The sequence below is a fragment of the Stomoxys calcitrans genome, chromosome 3, assembly GCF_963082655.1.
Source record: "Stomoxys calcitrans chromosome 3, idStoCalc2.1, whole genome shotgun sequence".
In the NCBI taxonomy this organism is placed as follows: Eukaryota; Metazoa; Arthropoda; class Insecta; order Diptera; family Muscidae; genus Stomoxys; species Stomoxys calcitrans.
The window spans coordinates 106,181,680-106,206,174 of NC_081554.1; the positions used below are offsets into that span (position 1 = coordinate 106,181,680).

At 37.3% G+C, this 24,495-nt stretch overlaps 1 protein-coding gene and 1 long non-coding RNA gene across 4 annotated transcripts in view; one reads left to right on the forward strand and one right to left on the reverse strand.

The window, feature by feature from the left end:
- The window catches only part of LOC106092724 (A-kinase anchor protein 200), a 44,404-nt gene that overhangs the window by 16,908 nt on the left and 3,001 nt on the right, over positions 1-24,495 (forward strand). The window contains exons 1-2 of one of the 3 annotated variants that reach the window (XM_013259640.2): positions 4,264-4,310; positions 17,863-17,945. The exons of the other annotated variants lie outside the window; for them this stretch is intronic. Coding sequence (XP_013115094.2) covers positions 4,279-4,310; positions 17,863-17,945 — 115 coding nt within the window. The 5' untranslated portion in view covers positions 4,264-4,278. Of the gene's footprint in view, positions 1-4,263; positions 4,311-17,862; positions 17,946-24,495 lie in introns of those variants that run through there. 3 annotated transcript variants of the gene reach the window in all.
- Positions 5,047-24,495, reverse strand: part of LOC106092726 (uncharacterized) — an 82,487-nt gene continuing 63,038 nt past the window's right edge. The window contains exons 2-4 of the long non-coding RNA XR_001222214.2: positions 5,716-5,859; positions 5,197-5,370; positions 5,047-5,131 (exon numbers count right to left, since the gene is read on the reverse strand). This is a non-coding gene — a long non-coding RNA (uncharacterized LOC106092726). The remainder of the gene's footprint in view (positions 5,132-5,196; positions 5,371-5,715; positions 5,860-24,495) is intronic.

Here is a 24,495-nt window from a genome sequence, read left to right on the forward strand (position 1 = left end):
CTTCAAGGCATATTTTCTTTTCTTAGATATACCACTTATATGGAGATCAATTACCATTGCATTTTTTTCCGCCAAACCAGCTTAAATTCAAATTGCTTTGACGGCCACTAAGCCCCAGCTGTCTCACCAATGAACCAATGAATCATGGTCACGGAAGACCCTTCATCCAACAGAGCAAATGTTTCAACAGTACAATTCTGACCATAAAGTTTCACTGCCCCCACGCGGAATAACAACCAACATTTTCTACGAATGCTCGAAACGCAGCTTTACACCGGTTTAGCATCTGGGCCACTTTGGGTAGCAACACTTTTTAAATTTGCATTATTTTCGTTGGATACTCTCATTATCGTGCAACAATATGTTGTTCTCTTTGCCAGCCATCTATTTGACATTCTTTTTTACGGTGGCAATTCCTACTTGAATGTTCATTACCAAGACACGAAAAATATAATCCTAATTTCTTCACTTCACTCCACCTTCACTCCTTCATAGAGTGGAATCTCAATTTGTGTTGTTCCCGGCATAGGTGGCATTCCTCCATTTTCTTTTCTTTGTCAGATGCATAAAGAACCATTTTTCTCTTCACTTCACTTCGCTGTTGAACGGCTTGTTCTTGTATCCTGCACACTTCGAATGAGATTCGCTACACTTTTCAACCAATTATTGAAATCCAAAACTATGGGCCACGACTGCAAGTTCGATGCGTACTGCATCCATTTCAATCTCTAGCTCATGGGCAACTTTTGAAGTCATCCATTTGTGTTGGATTTGATAAATGTTGGTGATCATTTGCAGTCTCCAGAAAGGCGACAAGGTTTTGAACTTTCACTGCCAACGGCACTAACTTCTCCACTGCACTTTGACTAATGGACGGAATTTATCGCACCTGATGCAACTGTCCTCTAACCAACAATTCTGGTGTGCCATATTGAAATTTCAATTGTTTCAAAACTGGCCACATTATCCGGATGTATGGGCAACGACTTCACACACTCCCTAGCATCGCCCTTTAAAGCTTTTTGTAACCAATTTTCAAAATTGTTATACTGATATGCTGCAGTGGAATTCTCAAACGCTGTGAGACACATAGGCCTGTCTTCAGGGACACCACTAAAATCTGGCAAATCATACAATTTTTTCGGTAATGGCGGCATTAAAATACTTGCATTAAATCGCAGGTGTTGAACGGCGTTTAACGGCTGCACAAATTGGAGTGACTGAGACACGGGCAGAGAAGCTGGCAGCGACGGAGAAGTAGCAGGCGACGGAGCAGGTTGCAGAGGCGGTGGCTGAGAGTAACAACGGTATGTTGACCGCTGTTTAATTAGATTGTGATGTAATATTCTGGCCATTCGAATCTGCTTCATGCTGGGAACTCTCACATAAATTGTCACCTGTTACCACTGGTGCCAAACTGGATGCAGGAGTGCATGCAGAAAATGCATTTTTTGACACTCGTTGGGCATTTAACAATTGCTTGTTCAAAATATCGATTTGTCACTTCAAACTCTCTATTTATGGCTGAACAACATTCTCTGGGGGTTTGGAAGCAGACAAGAGCACTTGTTATAGCGGGCTTACTTTTATTCTACATACCAAACTTCTGTCAAACCAGCAAAAATTAAAGCTTCTGAGAACCAAACAAGGATGATCGAGAGACCGGGTACCGTATTTGGCACAGTTGTTGGAAATCGTAACAGAACCCCGCATGCAAAATTTCAGACAAACCGAACAAAAATTGCGGATTATAAGGACTCCAGAAGTTAAATCGGGAGATAGGTTTATATGGGAGCTATATCAGTTTATAGACCGATTTGGACCGTACTTATCACGACTGTTGGAAGTCATAAAAGAACACTAACTATTTGCAAAATTTCAGCCAAATCGATGCAATCAAACATGCATGAGGACGTTAATGATGTCATATTGCCAACCATAAATAAAAACATAAAATTAAATATGTATATAAGCGCTAGCGACAGCCATGTTGCATCGAAATCGAGGGTGCGCCATATACAGTGCGCTTTTCGCAAATATTTTAACATAAAATTTGCATATTTTCAAAAAAAATTTTTTTTGATCAAATTAAATATAACATTGCATATTTTAAAAAAAAAAAAATTTTTTTTTTGATCAAATTAAACAATCACCTTTTTCAAAAACTTTTCTACCGATCTGCGTGAATGTTGTGCTGACCTGCTTGATATGCAACTTGATCTAGAGGTTCTCTCTTGTAGGGCTGAAACTGACGCTTTTGATCCGCCGCTTCAGTCTCCTGCAATCCGCCAGACTTTAGCGATGTGGTCGATAGTTCCTCAGGCAAGTGTTCAGCAACAACTGCTGAGTCGTCTCCTGACTCCCCAACCCCACCGCTTCTATAGACCTTTAGTTTCAACTTGTTGAATCAGTAGGACACAGCCCCTTCAGACTTGTTGACAGCTGGAGTTTATTACGAATAGTGCATGTCTCCTGTGACCATCAGCCTCTTCCAATCTTCCAGTCTGTTGTTGAAGGATTCCCTTAGTCTTCCAAGTATCGCTTCAGAATCTGAGGGAATCCTTGGAATCCAAGCATGCGCCATTGGTTGAGAAAGAAAATCTTCCTTCTTGACTAAATCTAGTGCTGCACTTGGCCAGATCTCACTAATCTTTTTTAGCGCACAACGATACATTTCAATTGAGCGTTGATCGCCGAAGGCAATTAGTTTGAATCGGCCTCGATATCAGCCTGCATCGTCACAAACTGGAGGAGACCCAGGAAATTCCGCAATGACATCGGAGTATACTGATGACAGTCCATTGACTATCCCACTCCAACAGCCCTGTTTCTCTCCTTTGTCGACAACTGCCATTTGGCTGACTGCGGTGCAGTTTCCGCAGCAAATTCCCGGACCCAATTTAGGGAATCTCTCTCCCGATCATCATACACCATCTAAATTATCTTCGTTAATTTGATTCAGAAGGTTTTAGTTAATTTCAAGAACTTCATTTTAATTCTGGTTTTGTAGATACATTGGGTTGCCCAAAAAGTAATTGCGGATTTTTCATATAGTCGGCGTTGACAAATTTTTTCACAGCTTGTGACTCTGTAATTGCTTTCTTTCTTCTGTCAGTTATCAGCTGTTACTTTTAGCTTGCTTTAGAAAAAAAGTGTAAAAAAGTATATTTGAATAAAGTTCATTCTAAGTTTTATTAAAAATGCTTTTACTTTCTTTTAAAAAATCCGCAATTTTTGGGCAACCCAATAATTGTGCTAGTGGTGGCAAATCATTATCGCTGTCGAAATCACTTGGATTCCAATTTAATAATTTTTCCAAGCTCGATTCAGCAACATTGAAGGGCTTTTAACTGCTAAGCAATGTCTTCGCCTTCACCAATTAACTTATTTACCAACTTATTTCTGTAAAAAAGTTTGGTCAGTTTAGTGGGGTTTTGGTCCATTGCACAGCTGCTGCTACATTAGGTGGTAAAAGATATGCTACTATATTGCCATCCTCACTTTGCAGTTTTTCTATTTGTGCATGGGCGGTACAGTTGTCCAAAAGCAAAAGAGCTTTTAGGGCCAAGTTGTTGTCTTTCGAAAACTGAACAACCTATAAAAAATAAGGAAAGTATTTATTTTTAGATTTATTTGTTTTGTTTTCACATAAAACAAGATAACAATGATCTTTACAACTACAGTATGTGAGATATCAATAACATTCAACGTGGCAAGAAATATGGATTAATATAACTAACATATATTTTTACAATTACAATTTTTTACACATAATTTTAGTGACATTAACAATAATATGACCACGCGATTTTAGAGGTTTTACAATATAGCTTTTTTGAATAGTTTTGCATTGCCAATAGATTGAAGATTTGATGGCAGAGAGTTTCATAGGTGGATCGCATTTGTAAAATATTGCCATTTTGATATGAGCAGACGATACTGTGGGGCGACTATTAAAATCCTGCGAGTTGTTCTCCCAAATTGCAATTTTTGATGCAGGTACTGCGGACATCTCTCATAGATGATTTTATGTAAGAGTAAAATATTATTGATGTCAAGCTAATCACCAAATTTCACATTACATATACTTTTCTCGTAGAGCGAACAACTGTCATATCGATTAAGTCCATGAACGTATCTAGCAATAGCATTGTGGGCGGTTTCCAGACGTCTAGTGTTTCTAGAGTCACATTTACTAAATAGCTCACTTCCATAGCAGAGCACAGGTAGTAGGTACGATTTAGCCAACAGAAGACGTGTGTGTTATGGTGTAAACGAATGCGTTTGTCGCAATTATGTGATCAGTCCATGTAAGTGTGTTATTAAAAACTATGCCAAGATTTTTAGCTTTGATAACAAACTGGATATGCTGGTCACCAATTAATATGCATTCATCATTGACAATATTCTGGTTGCGATTTGAAATAAAGAGACAGTTCGATGTCATGAGCCCATCTAGAAACAATATCAAAATCTTCATTGGTTTTGAAGAATCCTATATCAGATTTAAGAAAGCTCAGATAGAGCTGGACATCATCGGCATATCCCAGCGAAAAATATTGCACTCCCGGATGCAATAGTGTAAGTTAAAGCCATCGTGACATTAGCATACACAGTTGCTTCCAGCATGCATGATTCTTTAGGGCGGTGTCCCACTTAAATGCGATTGCTTAAAGATCCAAAATGCGCATCTTGTTTAAGGTAAGGTAATGGTAAAACTAGTTCACATAGTTTAGCGCTTCTTGTTTAACATCAAAAATTCAACATAAGCATCACATATCTAATTTGCCTTTTTCATGCAAAGTATATTTTTAATTATAACGCCATTTTCTGCGATTAATACCCAGAAAATATAACGTTTTTTATAAATTTTTGCTGTTGATTTTATTAGCAGTATGTCATTCAAAATAAATCGTCAATATACATACATACATGAAAGGTAGTCTATGTCGCTTTAATTCAAGTGCAATCCCAAGTTACAAATATTAATAAATTAATTTATTTAAATATTATTTTATGAATTGTCAGGAAGCATCTCATAGTAAAAAAAATTTTAAAAATAATCAAAATAGCCTCTCAGTAATATTTAAATTTGGATTCAGTCTCAAGTGATTCAAATACTGGTTAAAAACTATAAAAAGAGTTAATTTCATTTATAAGCAATGGACAGAATTTTTAAAACATTTATTCTTTTACATTATTATTTCTTCCCAAATGGGGAAAGAGTCGAGCTAATTTGACCAAGGGAATGAATATCACAAGAAATTCTTTCATACTTGCACTGCTTATTTTTCAACAGTCGAATAGCCTTTCTCAATTCAGCCACAAACATAGACATTGTTATTTCGTTGTTCTCAATAATTACCGCTTCTATAAATAGAAAAATTCAGTAATTTATTATAATTTCTATAATGAAACAAGTAAAAAGGCATTAAGTTACGCTATGGGAGCTATATCAGGTTGTAAACCGATTCGGACCGTACTTTGTAAAGTTGTTGGAAATCATAACGAAACACAAAATTTCAACCAAATTGGCCATCTAAATCTGAACCGATATGGTCCATTTGCCTTCCCCAATGGCGTACATCAATATTTACTATCTGTGTAACATTTCAGGCGGCTGGCTTTACGCGTTCGACCGCTGTCGTGATTTTGACAGACGGACGGACGGATGGACTCGACTCAGAACGTTGAGACGATCAAGAGTATACATACCTTATTGGTGTCTTAGACGAATATTTCAAAGAGTTACAAACGGAATGACTAAATTAGTATACCTCCATCCTATGGTGGTGGGTACAAAAATACAACTCAAATTTTGGCTTCTCCATTTCCTTAAATCTTTTTAATAGTAGAAATCTGAAAATATAATTTTGAAAACAAGTTAATTTTATCTCGTACTTACTTTGTTGCGTTAAACGACAACAAAGTAAGTCAGCGAAAAAAATTAAGGGAGAGAAAAAAATCAAACAAGCGCCATGACCTTGTTCGAGATAGTAAATTCAACTGATGATTTTATTTTTTTCAAGAGCACGCGGATAAAAATCGTGCAAATTTCTAGCTTTCGTGAAGCGGTCTTGAAGATCGTGAAGTGTTTCATTTGAACTTCGTTCATTTAAATCAAATCGCTATTAACATACACAACCGCCGATCGGAAGCAATTATTTTCAATTTTTTTAAAGGAATATTACTTTACAATATATGAAAGTTTCATGCATAATTATTTAGCATACGAAATGCACATTAGTATGCTAGAATATTTTCGTATTGCTTCCAAGACAAGTAAAATTTTTTGCTGGGATATGTGTATAAAGGAATATGTGAACCGGGGTGGAAGGTTATTTATGCACATAGAGAAAATCAGTGGTCGGAAGCAAAATATTCAAAGCTTAATATACTTCCTTTATAAATTTGTTGTGAAACCAATCGTTAAAGATCCGGGAAGTCATCCAAGCAGTTTTGAGCAGTCATAAGAAAATGGATTGTCAAAATATTTGACGCATCAGAATTTCTTTGTCTTTCCTACAACAAATGGTTTTATTTTATGTGAGCCATCTGAATTTGAAAATAGTAAAATTGAAAGCCTTTTTTTTTTTGAGTTTTAAACCCTTGAGCAGTTTTTTCACATGCTGCTACAAATGTGTTATTTGGTAGACAACGGAAAAATATTCATCAGCATTGTAAATTTGTGATTGCTTTAATCTCATTTCTATCATTTTTGCCCGGAATTTGTGTATGAATGGAGTGATTTCTTCAACATTAGATTATATAAAAAAAATATAATTCCATGACGTTTTTTAAATTTGGTGAACCATCCATCACTAGCAGTTAAATTGCTTTCTAGCTTATCGGGGCACATTTCTATAAAAATTGACTTCGCTTTGTTTTAAGTATATGTCCTGTCACTGTGGTTTATTTGCTTTTCCCGCTGATTCAAAGACCAAGCATAAGGTCGTTTTTCTATTTCTTCGTATTCGGCATTGTGCAAAGTTTTTTTCTTTTCTTATTGATAAGTACTGTCCAATGCATTAATTATTTCGTATTTTTTGGATTTAATATAGCTGATGGATGATTTTGTCACATTAAAACATTTGACCAAATAATTTGTACTCACGCCTTGATACATAAAAAAAAAACTTGATACATAAAAAATTTTGCTGTGTAAACTGAAAAAAACTTCCAGAAATTAGAGCGGTAGATCGTCTAAATTTGGTTTCTAAACTGATTTTTGTCATACAAAAAACGAAAAAAACCCTGCATAATAAAAAAAATCATAAGAAAACGCTGTCCAGAAACTAGAACCTAAGAGTTCTAAGAAAGTTTAGAAAGAAAAGTTAAAAATGCCTGCTCTAATTTCTGTACAGTTCGAATTTCCGAGAGTCTACTGTATTAATATAAAAAAGCAATTGTATAGCGCATACCCACGCTTTTTTCCTTTTGATCCCATAGACGAAATTTGGAGGTTGGGTAAAGATAACGGTGCTACGAGATAACCCCCAAAGGCGAAAATAATATAACCCCTAATGAAAAAATCCCCCAACATAAATGATATAAACGCCAAATTTTTGGAAATAAAGCTCAAATAGAAAATAAAAACAAACTCCTATGCTTTGGGTTTTTTTTCACTATGAAAAAATTAAATAATACCCAAAAAAATGAGACCATGCCCAATTTTGAATTCAATTCATTCTAATTTATTTATTACATAGGTAAAAATGTCGCAAAAACTATTACAATTTTAACCAGAAAAAATTATAAAAAGTATTGCATTGTATCATAAACTACTTAACAAACCGGACACCGAATTTGTTCTGCATTATTAAGTAATGCTTGCGCCTGAAACTTCTTCGGTGACCGGTCATAACGCTTTTTACTTGATTCAACGTTTTCAGTCGCTCCTATCTGTGGTTATAATCAGTAGGAGATACTCGTATTATATTTTGTATATTGGAAACATTTAAGTCTTAAAATTATGAATACTATGCAGGTATTGTATTTAGGGGTCGACTATGGAAAGCAACCCAACTTCAATTGCGTTGCTAACGGGCAAATTTTTAATACAAATTTCAATTTCTTTTTGAATTGCGTACTTTTCTACAATTTACTTAGTAGCTGAATGTTTAAAAGCACTGATATTGACTACACTTCACAAAAATTTCCAATGTTATACTAATTTTTATATCAAGGTTTTATCTCACGACAACGCAACATCAGTTGGGTTGCAATCTTTAATCGACCCATTAATTTTATATAATTAGATCTAAATAAATATAATTGCATTTTGAATTTTTCCCACTTATAATCTCATCTACTAATTTATAATTATATCTTATTAGATTAGATTATATCGAGCCCTCACCGCGACAAAAAAAAATTTAGTGGAGACAGTTTTTATAGTATAAAATTTAATATATTCTTAATTTGCTGTTAAAATTTGGTATAGTAAAATGCAAATTTTGGTCATGAACATTGCACAAAGGAACAGGGGCAAACTTCTCACATATCAATAAGTGCAGTCCGATTCAAGTTTAAGCTCAATGATAAGGGGCCTCCTTTTTATGGCCAAGTCCGAACGGCGTGCCGCAGTGCGACACCTCTTTAGAAAGAAGTTTTATATGGCATAGTACCTCACAAATGTTGCCAGCATTAGGAGGGGAAAACCACCGCTGAAAATTTTTTCTGATGACCTTGCCAGGATTCTAACCCAGGCGTTCAGCGTCATAGGCGGACATGCTAACCTATGCGCTACGGCGACCTCCTTGGTATAGTACCTCTACTAAACCAACTGCAACTCAAAATTTGCCCTACCTTGAAAAAAATGATATGGTCAGATCCAAATATATCTCGGATAAAATATAGTTGCCTTTTTATATGTATAGCTTGCGCTGCAAATAGCTGAATTTTGTTCTTTCAGTATTTTAAAGTATAAAAGCTTAAATTTTATTTTAAATTATATAGCAAATAATTTATTTATGTAAAGGGTGATTTTTTTGAGGTTAGGATTTTCATGCATTAGTATTTGACAGATCACGTGGGATTTCAGACATGGTGTCAAAGAGAAAGATGCTCAGTATGCTTTGACATTTCATCATGAATAGACTTACCAACGAGCAACGCTTGCAAATCATTGAATTTTATTACCAAAATCAGTGTTCGGTTCGAAATGTGTTCAAATTTTGACAAATTTTGTTCAGCGATGAGGCTCATTTCTGGTTGAATGGCTACGTAAATAAGCAAAATTGCCGCATTTGGAGTGAAGAGCAACCAGAAGCCGTTCAAGAACTGCCCATGCATCCCGAAAAATGCACTGTTTGGTGTGGTTTGTACGCTGGTGGAATCATTGGACCGTATTTTTTCAAAGATGCTGTTGGACGCAACGTTACGGTGAATGAACACATTTCGAACCGAACACTGATTTTGGTAATAAAATTCAATGATTTGCAAGCGTTGCTCGTTAGTAAGTCTATTCATGATGAAATGTCAAAGCATACTGAGCATCTTTCTCTTTGACACCATGTCTGAAATCCCACGTGATTTGTCAAATACTAATGCATGAAAATCCTAACCTCAAAAAAATCATCCTTTACATTAGTAATCCTGAAGTAATAGGCATTTTACTACCAAAGTTTCCAATTCTCAAAACGTTAGATTACAGTTGTGTTCATTAATTCTCGAAATTTTACAACAAAAAAAATATTTATTTAAAGCTACAATATTTTGAAATATTTCACTAAATAAATGTTTTTTTTTCGCAGTTCAAAATAAAAGGAATATTGAAACATAACTCCATACTTTAAAGCAAATAGCCCAAAAGTTGAAAATTAATTAATAAAAAATTTTAATTATTCATTTGCCTACAGAAAACCTATTTTTTTTATGCCATGAAGCGGAAGGTTAAGGTTAACCATTTATAAAGGAAAGGGAATGATATCTTAAAATACGTTTTCTGCAAAATCAGTTCTTTTGTGTTATGCAACTATTTACATAAATAGAGATGGACGATGGGTAATACATTTATTGGTTTACCGTTAGTCGCGCACATTATAAGCAAGTGGTTGCTTATTATGTGCGCGAAAGTGGTTGGCGCAATCCCATGGCAGTCGGTTGAATGTACCGGATTGACCCGATGAATTCCTTCATCGGCAAGGGCTGTCGACTCAGTTTACCACACACTGCTACTACAACAAAAACAAGTGGTTGGCTAAGTTTGTAGCGCACCTGACTAGAAAACAAGAAGACTCATCTTTAAACCCCATTGGCGGCAAAAAGTAAAAGTTGCACTGATATTCAAAAAGCGGTAAAAAATAGCAATATTTAAATGTAAAAAAAAAACAAACAACAAAAAAACAACAGAAATTTTTTTCTAAATGTGGGATTGAAGATCCAATTATTATTATATATAGTGGGATCTGTTTATATCTGGGACAAATTCGAGATACAATTTTATCTAATTTTATCAGATTGTATCCAATGAGATCTAAGTTGATACAATAAAATCGATTTATATAAAACCACTAGCTGACCCGGGCACTACTTTATATGGAACAAAAGTTTCCTTGGAATATTTTGTTTTTGACAATTAAAGAGCTTTTAGTGAAATACCATGCTTGACTAACAGTTTAACAATATAAGTGACTTTATTTGACTCTCATACGATCGTTATTGGTCTACGAATTTAAGTTTGGAAGTAAGGTGTACTCCATTAAAAAAATACTTTATTTCAGCCCGATATTCTCATGATATCTGATTTAGGGGTGTTTTCGGGAGTGAGGTGGTCCCCCAGACACTTGGCCCTGAAAAAATATCAGCATCCTGCTCTTTGAAATACCATTTATTTACAGGATGAGGCGTCCCCCAAAACACATGGTCCTAAAATAGATTATCAAATTCGTTTTCTAATCTCAAATACCTTTCATGTGAGCCACATATTGACATGGTTGAAAAATTTTTACAGTTTGGGGAAGGGGTGATGTCCTAAATACATGGTCCTAAATTTAGATATCAAATTCGTATTCTCCTCTCAAATACCTTTATTTAAGCCTCATATTGCGATGGTCAGTAAAAAATTACTATTTGTGGGGTATTTTGGGAAAGGGGTAGAGCCCCAGAAATTTGGTGCCGAAAGTGGGTATCAATTCTTGCTCTACCCCCCAATACCTTTCATTTAATCTCCACATCAACATGGTCAGTAAATATGCCCGATTTAGGGATATTTTGGGGTGGTCCCCCAAACACTAAGCCCGGAAAATATATCAGCAACGTGCTCTATTCTCATATATCTATATATCATTTATTTGAACCCTATATTGCCATTGGCCTCAAAATTGGATATCAAATTCGTTTTCTAATCTCATTTCCTTATTGCAAAAGTCAGGGTATTGGCCCTAAAACCATAAATATTTAGTTCCTCTCTCTTTAAGACCCAAATTGTCTTGGTGAGCAAATACGTCCTAATGTTGATATCAGATACGTGGTCTACTCCCAATACCTTTAATTTGAGCCCCACATTTCCAAAGTCGGCAAACATGACCGGCTTGAGGGTGTTTTGGGGGATGGGCGGCCACTCAGTGAGTTGCCCTTGAAAATATATATCGGATTCGTTTTCCACTTTAAAAACCCTCTTATTTGAGCCTCATATTGCAATAGTCAGCAAATTCTTACTATTTGGGTGGTGTTGTGGGGGTGGGGTGGCCCCATAGACACTTTTCCAGAATATTGATATCAGATTCGTGCTTTACTCCCAAAGACCTTTCATTTGAGCCCCATATTGCCATGGTCGTAAATTTGCCCCTTTTGGGGAGAGGCGGCCCCCCTAACACTTGGTCCCATATTTTATTTAAGCCCCATATTCCCATGGTCACTAAATGAGTCCGGTTTGGAGAAGGGGAGGACCCCCCAGAAACGTGGTCCCTCATTTGGATATCAGATTCGTATTCTACTCGCATATTGAGTCCCATATTGCCATGATCGGTAAATATGTCCGATTTTGGAGTGTTTTGAAGGTTGGGGTGGTCCCCCTAGCACTTGGTCCGACAATTGGATATCAGATATGTTTTCTTATCCTAAATACCTTTCATTTGAGTCCCATATTGTTCTAAATATATGTTTTAGGGTGGGGCGGCCCCCATAGGTACCCCATCCGAAATTTGGATACCAAATTTTTATTTTTAGGGTACTATATGAGAACACACAAAATTTCGCTTAAATCGCGCCACCCATCTCCGAGATCTGATGCCAGATATAATTGGATATGATCATATCAACTTTTTTTTACTCGGGCATGAACATTACATTAAGGAACAGGAGCAAACTTATCACATATCTTTAGGTGCTGGTCGATTCAATGGGGATAAGGGGCCTCCTTTTTATAGCCGAGTCTGAACGGCGTACCGCAGTGCGACACCTCTTGGGGAGAAGTTTTTACATGGGGTAGTACCTCACACATGTTGCCTGTATTAGGATCGGATAACCACCGCTGAAACTAAGTATACTAAAATTGGTTGAAATCGGTTCAGATTTAGGTATAGCTCCCATATATGTACGAACGATTAGAACTAATCGTGCAATATTTTGGAATTTTTAATCTGATCATCAAGAAATTTTAATCTTGAGTTTGCTGATAATTTCTTTGAAATCGGTTCACATTTAGATTTAACTCCCCATATGAAAGTTTCGTCTAATTTTACATCAAGAGTTATTGCAATCACATTTGTATACCAATATTCTTATAATTTTGCATAATGTCTCTTTAACGCTGTCCGATTCAAATTTAAGCTTTTTATAGCCGAGTCCGAATGGTGTGCAGCAGAGCGACAACTCTTTGGGGAGTAGTTTTTACATGGCATAGTACCTCACAAATGTCGCCAGCACTAGGAGAGGAAAACAACCGCTTGAATGTTTTCTGATGTTCCTGCCAGGATTCGAACACAGGCGTTAAGCGTCATAGGCGGACATGCTAACCTCTGCGCTACGGTGGCCTCCATATACATATATATGTGTTTATCCGATTTGAAAAATATTGCAATAATGCGGAAATTTTTGTACAGATTCTCACAAAATTTGGCTCATAGGATTCTCTTATGATACATGAAATTTTCGATGAATTTCATAGAAATTGGCTTGGGAGACGGAATCGAAAAAATTAAATCGACTTAAATTCAACCTCGTTGTCTTTCTGTTTTTATTTAAATTATTAATAGAAATTTTGTGTATAGAAAGTGTTTTTTTTTTCTCATTTAAATCTTATATCCATCTATATATATAAAAATGAGTTTGTATTTGTTTGTAAGTCCGGTTGTTTGTTTGTTTGTTTGTTTATTTGTGGGTATGTAAGTTTGTTTTTATAGACTCAAAAACGGCTGAACCGATTTTCTTAAAATTTTCACAGATTGTGGAGAGTGGTCTGGAAGAAAGAAGGGGGGTGGACCGTCCCCCTTGCCCCAAAAGAAAATGAAATGAAAATAAGGGACTCAAATGTTGGAAAGGTATTCAGGAGTAAAGTACGAATTTCATATTAAAAATTTGGTCTATGTAACTGGGGGACCGCCCCGACCTCAAACCCCCCTAACATAGGCTTATTGGACGATCATGACAATATAGGACTCGAATGGAAGGTATTCGGGAGTAGATTACGAATATGGTCAGGAAAGAGGAATAAACTATTGGGTTGCCCAAAAAGTAATTGCGGATTTTTAATAAAACCTAGAATGAACTTTAATCAAATATACTTTTTTGACACTTTTTCTAAAGCAAGGTAAAAGTAACAGCTGATAACTGACAGAAGAAAGAATGCAATTACAGAGTCACAAGCTGTGAAAAAACTTGTCAACGCCGACTATATGAAAAATCCGCAATTACTTTTTGGGCAACCCAATAGTTTGTCAAATGTTTGTCAATTTTCATTCAAGACCAAACAATTCAGCATCTCGCAAGGGGGCGGACCCTCCCCCGTTAGCCCAAAAACATCACTTTAAATCAAAATTCGCCCAACCCCCAAAACTTCCCCAAACATACATATTGGACGTACATATCAATATGGGACTCAAATAAAAGCTATTCTGGAGTAGACTACGAATATGACATAAAAAATGAGGTCTAAGTAATTGGGGATCGCCCAACCGCCAAAAAGCCCCCCCAAATGGGAATATTATTTGATCATAGCTAGATCAGACACAAATGAAAGGTATTTGGAGCAGATTACGAATATGACATTAAGCTTTCTATCCAAGAATGTAGGCGGTGCTTTACCTCCTAAAATCGTATCCAATAGGTTATTTGACCCATTAACACAATACGGGATCAAGTGAAGGCTATTTTTGAGTGGAGTGCGTCATTCAAATTTGTGCTCAAGATGTGGTGATGCGCACAAGGCTGCATGCACCAATCATGACAATATGGGGTTAAATTAAGGGTTTAAGGTTGTGGACTGCGAATCTGGTATCTTTATTCTGCTCATATATCTAGCGGACCACCTCACCCCAAAACAGTTGATTAATAATAATTACCTAACAGGACACAGTGTAATGCAAATGCAAATTGCAAATTTTGCACATGAACATTCCACTAAGAAACAGGGGCAAACTTCTCACATATCAATGAGTGCAGTCCGATTCAAGTTTAAGCTCAATGAAAAGGGGCATCCATTTTATAGCCAAATTCGAACGGCGTGCCTCAATGCGACACCTCTTTGGAGAGAAGTTTTACATGGCATAGTACCTCACAAATGTTGCCAGCATTAGGAGGGGAAAACCACCGCTGAAATTTTTTTCAGATGGTCTCGCGAGGATTCGAACCCAGGCGTTCAGCGTCATAGGCGGACATGCTAACCTCTGTGCTGCGGTGGCCTCCTAACACCACTCAGTGTGGTTAAATTACTTTGGGGACATAAATTAATGCAGGCCGCCATACTCCCAAAGTTTTGACGTTCGGTGTGATAGGATGAGTTGCAAACCTTAACGTCAATGTGGCCGCCATTTTTAGCTCATATCGATGAGCTAACGCCCCTTATCGAAGGGGCGTTCTTTTTCTAGAGAAGTCCAAACGATGTGCTGCTGGCCAACACTTGTTTTGTTCAAACGTTTTACATGTTTTAATTACTAAGTACTGTCAATCCCATGGCAGCCGGTTATACGTATCGGATTGATCCGATGGAATCTTTCATCGGCAAGGGCTGCCGCCTCGGTGTACAACACACTGCTACAACAACAACAACTAAGTACTGTCGCCACCGTACCAAATATATAGACCGGCAAATTAGTTATTTACCGCAGAGAATCGTTTAATATGGCAATTTGATTTGATTTAAAGAAGACAAAATGATGATTATTTAATAGTCATATAGTCAGTAATAGACACCTACCACATGATGATCAATATTATAGGCGCTAAGCCACTCCAAGCAAATAGCACCATAGACAAAGAAAATCTATAGACTCGTAACAATTTGTTCAAAAAAGTTCTTAACAGATGGGAGAGATGTCAAATTCTCAGTCGTTTATATGTGATTGCGTCGGATTCTTGCGCAATCACATATAAACGATATGGAACGAAGAACTTTATATGATTAACATGTTGAGTTTTAACCTCTATACCTTTCTTTTGTCGATTACACCACTAACATTTAAATTAGCGCCATATATTGGCTGTTTTAAATTAGATCAACTGAATGGAGACGCCAAAATGAACAGAGAGATGGCAGAGTGGTCAAAATTGATAATAAAGCATTTATTCTGTTATGACAACTAATGGATCCATTGAATAAAGAAAACTAAAGTATAGGAATTTAGTTGCGGTTGTTTGCGTTATCATTTGTTAACTTTCCCACCCTAAGACGGACGATAATAACAATTGGTGTGTTAGGTATTTTAAGTGCCAATCATTGCCATAGATAAAAATAAATATCAATACAACAATTTCTATGAAAAAAGGGGGCGGACTCTCCCCCTTACACTAATTTTTAGAAACGCCAGATCTCGGAGATGGTTGGTGCGATTACAGCGAAATTTTGTTTGCCATCTTATAGTAACCTGAACACAAAAATATGGTATCCAAATTTCGGGTGGGGTGCACAGGGGTGCCGCCCACCACCAAAACCCAACAAATATACATATAGACCAACCACGACAATATGGGACTCAAATGAAAGGTAGTTAAGATTAGCAAACGTATCCGATTTCCAATTGTGCGACATGTCTCTTAAATCGGACATATTTATCGACCATGGCATTATGGGGCTCAAATAAAATGTATTTGAGAGTAGAATATGAATCTGAAATCCAAATGTGGAACCAAGCATTTGAGGTGTCGCCCCTCCACCAAAATACTTCCCAAAGAGGATAAATTTACAGACCATAGCAAAATGGGCTAAAATGAAAGGTCTTTGGGAGTAGAGCACAAATCTGATATCATCATAAGGAGGAACTTGCTGACCATTGCAATTTGGGACTCAAATAAAATGTATTTTGGTATCCAATTTTGAGGGCAATGACCATGGCCCCCTAAACCAAAGGCATATGGGGTTCAAATATATGATTATTGAAAGTAGAGCACGATGCTGATATTTTTCAGGGCTAAGTATTTGGGGGACCACCCCACTTTCCAAAATAGCCCTAAATTGGACATATATTGGGTTGCCCAAAAAGTAATTGCGGATTTTTCATATAGTCGGCGTTGACAAATTTTTTCACAGCTTGTGACTCTGTTATTGCATTCTTTCTTCTGTCAGTTATCAGCTGTTACTTTTAGCTTGCTTTAGAAAAAAAGTATCTTTGATTAACGTTCATTCAAAGTTTTATTAAAAATGCATTTACTTTCTTTTAAAAAATCCGCAATTACTTTTTGGGCAACCCAATATATTGACCATAGCAATATGGGACTCAAATAAAAGGTATGTGAGAGTAGAATACGAATCTGATATACAAATGTGGGACCATATATTCATGGCACTACCCCCTTCTCCAAAACAAAAAATGTGGGACCAAGTGTTTGGGGCCTCTTCTACACAAAATACCCCCCAAAGAGATCGAGCCTACAGAACATGGTAATATGGGGTCAAATGAAAGGTATTTGAGATAAGAAAACGATTTTGATAACCAATTTTAAGCCAAGTGTCTGGGTGATGCTTTATCTCATAAACTTCCCTTAAACCAATGGCAATATGGGGTTAAAATAAATGATACTTGAGAGTAGAGCACGATGCTTATATTTTTTCAGGTTTAAGTGTCTGGGGAACCACCCCACCCGCCAAAACACCCCTAAATTGGATATACATATTTACCGACCATTGCAAAATGGTGTTTGGGAGTAGATTACGAAATTGGTCCAAATTCGTGACCACGTTTCTGGGGATCCACACCACCTCCTAAGCCCACCAACCACCACCATGGGGCCCTTCCCGCTCACAAAATCCGAATGGGAATATCGGGCTCTAATGAAGTCTTTTAAGAATGGAGTACATCTAAACTTAATGACCCCAAAACCCACTAAAGAATTCATGTGGGATTCAAATAAAGGCATTTATATTGTTATACTGTTAGTCAAGTTAGTTATACCACTTTCGCAGCATGACATACACTAAAAGCTCTTTAATTATCGAAAATTAATATTCTTAGGAGAATTTTGTTCCATAAAAAGTAAAAGAAGGCGCAGCGGAGCGGATCCGATTCTTTTAGTAGTAGTATCACTTTATTTCTTCTTAACAATTGGTACAATTCAAAATTTTCTTAAATATAAAAATGAAGTGGATTCAAGACTATGACATTATGTCGTTAGTCATTTTTCATTTTTTTAATTCAGCTAGTTTATAATATAAAGAAAGTCATTGAAAATTTGTCTGTAGGATTTTTTTTTTAATTTTCGTTTTAGAAAAAAATTCATCTCATCATTTTTCACAGTGAAACTCCATATAAAAAATGGTGAAAAAATCTCTGACAACAATGTCATTTGTGGTACGTAGTTCTTTATTGAGTTGAAATTTGGCATTCATTAAAAGGGTGGACAAAACGTTTTTCAACTTGGGCCAACATGATGAAAAAAGGAATATCCGTCGCAAATGCGTTGTATTTTCGTACATTTTCTTTTAAATAAATAACAATTGTTGGGAAATATAGCTCTTTCACTTTTATATTTCTTGATAACATTACGCAAACAACACAATTTACCAAAATAATGCCGGTGGTAAAATATATGTCTTTTTTGGAAAAAAAACCCTGGTTAACGTCAGTTCACTTTATGCATGTTTGTCGCTTTTTTAACAAACACACTCAAAAAAAACACACCAGTTAGAACAACGGTTACATTACATCTGTACCTTTCACTCACAATGAACAAATTATGGAAAATTCTATCTTAAATCTAACATAAATAACTATAATGTTGTCTGCGAAAAAAAAGAAGTGATAATTATGATGGGGTTGCCATTGTTTATAATAAGAATATCAAAATAAAAAGAATGAATTTCAGTACCCCTCTTGACATTCTAGTCTGTGAAACCAAAAATCTCTCAGAGAACTTATTTTTAGTATCTGTGTATTTACCACATTCAGTAAAGGCAAATTTATAAAAAAAGGAAATTAAAAAACTAATAGCACGTTTAAATTGACATTTTTATGATCTAGTTTTTACTAAATCTAAATACAAATCCTTTCCGTTTACACTGCGTTTTTGGGGATTTAAGTTGTTGTTTTTATTGTAGCCACATTTTCATGTGGAGATGGCGTTCCTCGTCAACCTCCTGTAGGTGAGGAAGCTCGTTTCGCCATTAACTCGCCTTGTCATATCGAGTAGCATAGGCACTCAGTATTTGTGAGAAGCCACCCGGCTTCTCACTGAGACTCAACGCTCGATACCATTGATTGTCCACGACTGCTGCTGCAGCTACTCCGTATGGACCATTCCACTATCCGCAACCTGTGGACGCGACCGGTAGCTCACAGCTAAGCTTCTCGTGGCAGTAATGAACACCACACAGATCGGACCTCAATGTTCCGGCATGTGTGGTGCTCACAGCTATCCCGTGCCGATCCAGGGATTTAAGTGACACACAAGCGTACATGCGTATATATGAATGTGCATATGACACACATCCATACACAATAAAAGCAGTAGCCGCCCGCTGATGCATAGCTGGTGCTCACAGCTATTCCGTGCCGATCCAGGGATTTAAGTGACACACAAGCGTACATGCGTATATATGAATGTGCATATGACACACATCCATACACAATAAAAGCAGTAGCCGCCCGCTGATGCAGGGAACTAGTTTTCTGTTGGAATTGCTACAATCTTGAAGGAAGCAGTGCTAGTTCCACATCTGTGTACTTCCAATGTGTTTGAGTGGCGATTTTAACATGGGGTTGGCCACTTTTGTATCAGAATGAACCCCTTTCGCTTCCTATTTGCAACAGAACAATACTAGTTGTTGTTGTCGTAACCACATTTTCATGTGGACTAGTTGTTGGACATTGACCTATTCTGCCACCAATCTAACAATGCTAACCCTAAAAAAAATCATTAAAATTAGTCAATATTCACCAAAAATATTTAACTTTCTGAAAACCTCTTTTTGTGTTGTATGGCTTTACGCAAATATACACATACGATTAAAAACAAAAATTATATATCGTCATTAACTTTTTTTATTCTTACCAAGAAGAGCGCCATAAAAGTTTTTCAAAGCTTTAAAAAGCCTTTTTTACATGGTTATCAACCATATTATATTCTAAGGTCACATTCTTAAAAAAAATATATCACTTTATTTTTTTTTTAAATTAAACTCTTCTGCAGCACCGATTTGTTTGCGCCAATACACCACAAAACTTTATAATAGACTAAATTCTTTGTATTTTTTTTTTTTTTTTTTTTTTAATTCCATTTACTCGCATTCCTAAGGGTAACGGTATTCTGTTTATGAAATTGTTTCATTATCCCAAAAATCAGGCAGACCAAATGTTTTGCAGCAGGTCAATTCAACGCTTACACTACTTGACTTCGAGACAAACCAATGTGAATTTGTTTTTTTCTCACTACTTTGTGTATCGAAAAGAAACAGATTCAATTATAATTTGCAAAGAACCAATTACATATTGTCATTTGATACTTTCAAAACCAGCGGGCGTTGAGTGGAGCGGACGAGTTTTTTAATTTTGTTCCTCAAAGAAAAAATATTCATATCTCGGAATAGGTGCTACCCATTACGAAAAATTTTAAAGCCAACAGCAGCGGTGGTGGTGTCGGACCGTAGCATGCTGTCCTCCCCTCCTATAGGTGCGGGGGCCTTGACACGTGTAGTCGAGAGTAATGATTCAAGCGCACAACCCGTCGTCAGACTAATTAATGAGGAAGATACGGATAAACCAGAGGGATGCACAGTTCGTCCCCATCCTTTAAGTAAAGGTGGTGGCTGAAAGGGATAAACCTGACATTCCATGCACTTTTACAGAAACTAGAAAGAGAATCAGATCTCCCGAAGAGCATAACACTGTTAAAATTCTGAAGAAGAAAAGGAGCTCCCCGCTTTCAAGTACTCTGGGAAAGCCAAGCCAGCTATCCAGCGCACTGTCTGCAGTGTCCTGCGGAGATAGACAAAGTCGGAACAGGGGCGAAGGAAGCGCGCACGGAACCTAAGTCTTCTTGGAGGAATGGGATTTCCAAAAGGCCACAGCCGTCACTGAAAATGGTCGCTGAGAATGGAAAGGAGGCGCCCTCTTTCACCAGAGTGGCAAGGAAGCATACAAAGATAAGCTGACTTATTCAGTCATCAATATCGACAGTGAATCCGGTAGGATTCCACCACATCATCTGTCCCAAGTGGAGGATCTGGTTAACGAGCAGTTTTTCGAACATGTGTGGAACTCTGTAGAGGGTCCACCGATACAAATGATAAGCTGGTCGTCAGAGGTGAGACATCCCTCAGCTCCACAAAGGCGATGGTCTTCATCAAGGGACGGAGCAGTTTTCGCCGTATTTGCTTATGGTTCTCGTCAAGCTCCTCAAGTGAGCAGCTGTTCCGGTCCATACGAACGATCACCGCGGGAACCTTATAGTCATTGTTTACTTAAAGGGACCAATAACTTGCCTTCTCAGTATATCGAGTATAACAGGCAGGCAGTATTTAAGCAACAGCCTGTGACACAGACTTCTCACTGAGAATCTCCACAAGATACCGCTGTTTGTCCGTGGGTGCAGTTGCATATCTGATTATATATAGTCTTGCTTATAGTCTTCCTGTGTTGGGCTGAATCAAATAATTAGTTCTCATCGCCTCGCCAAGACAACCCTTTCTCTGAGCCTGTGTAATCTCCTGTTCGAGAGATGTCGACATCATTATTTTTAGCATCACGATTTAAAGTGAGAGCAACTCTACTGTTGAGTTTATAGCTTTAAATTGATGGTTCGAGCTCGCACTCTTTGTAAAATCTGACTTTGAGTTATTAACTTGAAAATTTGCGATTGATCTGAATTTTAAAACGCGGGACACTAATGCTCTCAAACAACCACATCAAGTACCGTACATATATGGCCCCAAAACCCCGGTCTAGAGAAAAGAAGCCGAATTGGAATGGCTCCTTAGTAGGCCTCAAAATAGAAATAGTCGCCATATAAACTTAAATTTTTTTGAGAGAGGGTGCGGATATTCCGCCCATGCCACTATGGACATACACCTAAGCCAGTTACCGGCTTTTTGTGCGCTCTAAATACTAAAAATAATTAACCTCGAAAAAGAAAATCGAAGTTATTAGTTGCAAGGAATTTCTAACTTAGATTTTCTTTTTAGAGGTTACTTTTTTGTATTTAGATTTCGCGTCTAAAAGATACCGCCATTTAGTTGGGGCACAATACCAGACATGAACAAGCTTAGGGGCATGGCATGGAAAACAATGAAGAATTTTGCAAGTAGCACGGTACTCCTAACTTAGATTTCCTTTTTCGAGATTATATTTTTTAGTTTTTAGAGCGCACATCAAGCCTATTAATGGCTTAAGCGGATTAAAATCTGCACGCTTTTTTCAACTTAACCTAACGTTTTTATTGGAAATTCATACAAGTTTCCTAAATGTTGTTTTATGTAAAGCACCATGATCCACTTGACAACTCCCGCTGATAATATTTCTTGGTCGAAATTAAACTCGCTATACGGGATAACCACTTTCGTTGACTTTTAAATGTTTTTGCTATACTATTCTTTGAAAAGAAAGCATTAAACAATGGTATAAAGCCTGACAATATCCTGCAATGGAATCTCAATATATTACCTTACAATAATTGGCTATGATAGAATATTTGGGTCCATATATTTTACGAAGAATCTTTCTCTCAAATACTCCAAGCACTGCCTCATCTGCTTTCACAAGTACCCATGCCTCAGAACCAAATAATAGCGCGGGTAGTATCAGTGTCTTGTATAGTGTAATCTTCGTCCGTTGAGAGTTGGCCTTTTTTCTAGACTACTTACTTAGTCCAAAGTAGTATCTGTTTGCCAGTATTATTCTTCGCTTAATCTCAAAACTGGTGTCATTCGTTTCGGTTACGGCGGTGCCAAGGTAGATAAAGTTACTGACTGTCTTAAAGTTGTGGTTCCCAACTTTCTCCATTTTTTATCTGCTCGGTTGTGCAAGGCTTTTTGGGAGTTGAAACCATCCATTTCGTCTTATCTCCATTTACTGCCAGACCCATTTTCACTGACTCTTTTCGATTCTTTGTCGATGTCGTCGTCATAGGCGAGTAGCATGTGTTCTCTTGTGATTAGTGTGCCATATCTTTTATCATCTGCATCTCGTATAATCTTCTCCAGCAAGATATTGAAGAGATCACATGATGAGCTGTATCCTTGTCTGAAACCTCGTTTGGTATTAAAGAGAGATTCTTTCCTGTTCTTACTGAGGAACGGTTATCAGCAAGTGTCATCCTGCAGAGTCTTATTAATTTTGCAGGGATACCAAAGTCAGACATGGCTTAAAATTCCTTTGAACGTAAAGGAGTATCGAAGGCGGCTTTGTAGTCAACAAAGAGATGGTAGGTGTTGATTCATCCTTCTCGGGTCTTTTCCAGGATTTGACGCAGTGTTAATGTATGGTACAGGGTGAATTTATCAGGTCTAAAGCCGCATTGATAGGGCCCAATTATCTCAATGACTTTAGGTTTTAATCTTTCACACAGTTCGAGAGTATCTTGTATGCGATGGGGAGGAGACTTTTTTCTCTGTAGTTGGCAAATTCCGTCTTTCTCCATTCTTGTTTATAGTATGCTGAGGTTCCAATCATCGGGTGTGCGTTCATCTTGCCAGATTGCGTAGATAAGTTGATGCATACGCCTTATCAGTGTGTAGCCTCCGGTCTTAACTAGTTAAGCGGGTAACCCGTCGGCTCCTGCTGCCTTGTTGTTCTTTAGTCGGGTCACTGCTACTTGGATCTCATTCTGACTAGGAGGTAAACATTCTGTACCATCATCAGGGATCGACGGACACTAGCAGTGGTAAAATGTTCTTTCCATATCCTCAGCATGTTATCTGTGTCAGTTACCGGATTTCTTTCTTTGTCTCTGAGGAAGGATGTGCTTGCACCAAAGCCATCGGTATCTCAATTCGCTCACACTCACGTCTTTCCATTTCCTTTTTCTGAATAGACTAGGAATAGAAAAGGAGAGAGGAGAAACTCTCTCCTTTTTTCCCGATACCTCTCCTCAATATATTTCATAAATTAATTTATGAAATATAGAAAAATATGTGCCGGGTTTCTGAGACCATATGCACCATAATAAATAAATAAAAAATAATAAAGTATAGACAATAATAATGAAATAATGACTGAACTCTGATCCAAATATCCCTGATGCCTTGGAAACTAATGGATTGACGAATCCTTGCAGCTAATATCACTACAGTTCAGTATCTCCTATAAAAGCATGTTAAATCTAGTACATTCAACCAATATATATCTTACTGAAATAAAAACATCACAAATCAACGGGCAAGCATTACACAGTCTGCACTAATCAGACGAGAGTGATAATCAGGTCTGAAGCTCAGTGAGTTAATGTCCTTCAAGAAACAGGAGGAAGCCCTCTAGTATTCCTGGTCTTTAATTCTCCGCAGTGCCCTATATTGGCTAATAATCGCACCTGCTACACAGGGTGTACAGATTGGGGTCTCAAGTCGTAATGCCCCCTTGGCCTATTCGTCCGCTAGGTGATTATCAAGAATACCAATGTGGGATGGGACCCACAAGACCAAAACATCCCCAACAGATCCACCTAAGTTCACGATATCATCATATAATCCTTTCCTATTCTTATGTAAAGCTCTAGTAGAATTTAAACTATCTGTGCATATAACAGTTCGACGTCTCTTGCCTACAGCAAAAGATATAGCAAAGTCAATAGCCGCAAGTTCCGCGGAAAATATACCAGTATGATCTGGCAAACGAGCCTCAAAAACCGCCTCATGGTCGTTATGTGAGATGTGTCGAATGATTGAAAAAGAAGTATCATCAGTGAAGAGTA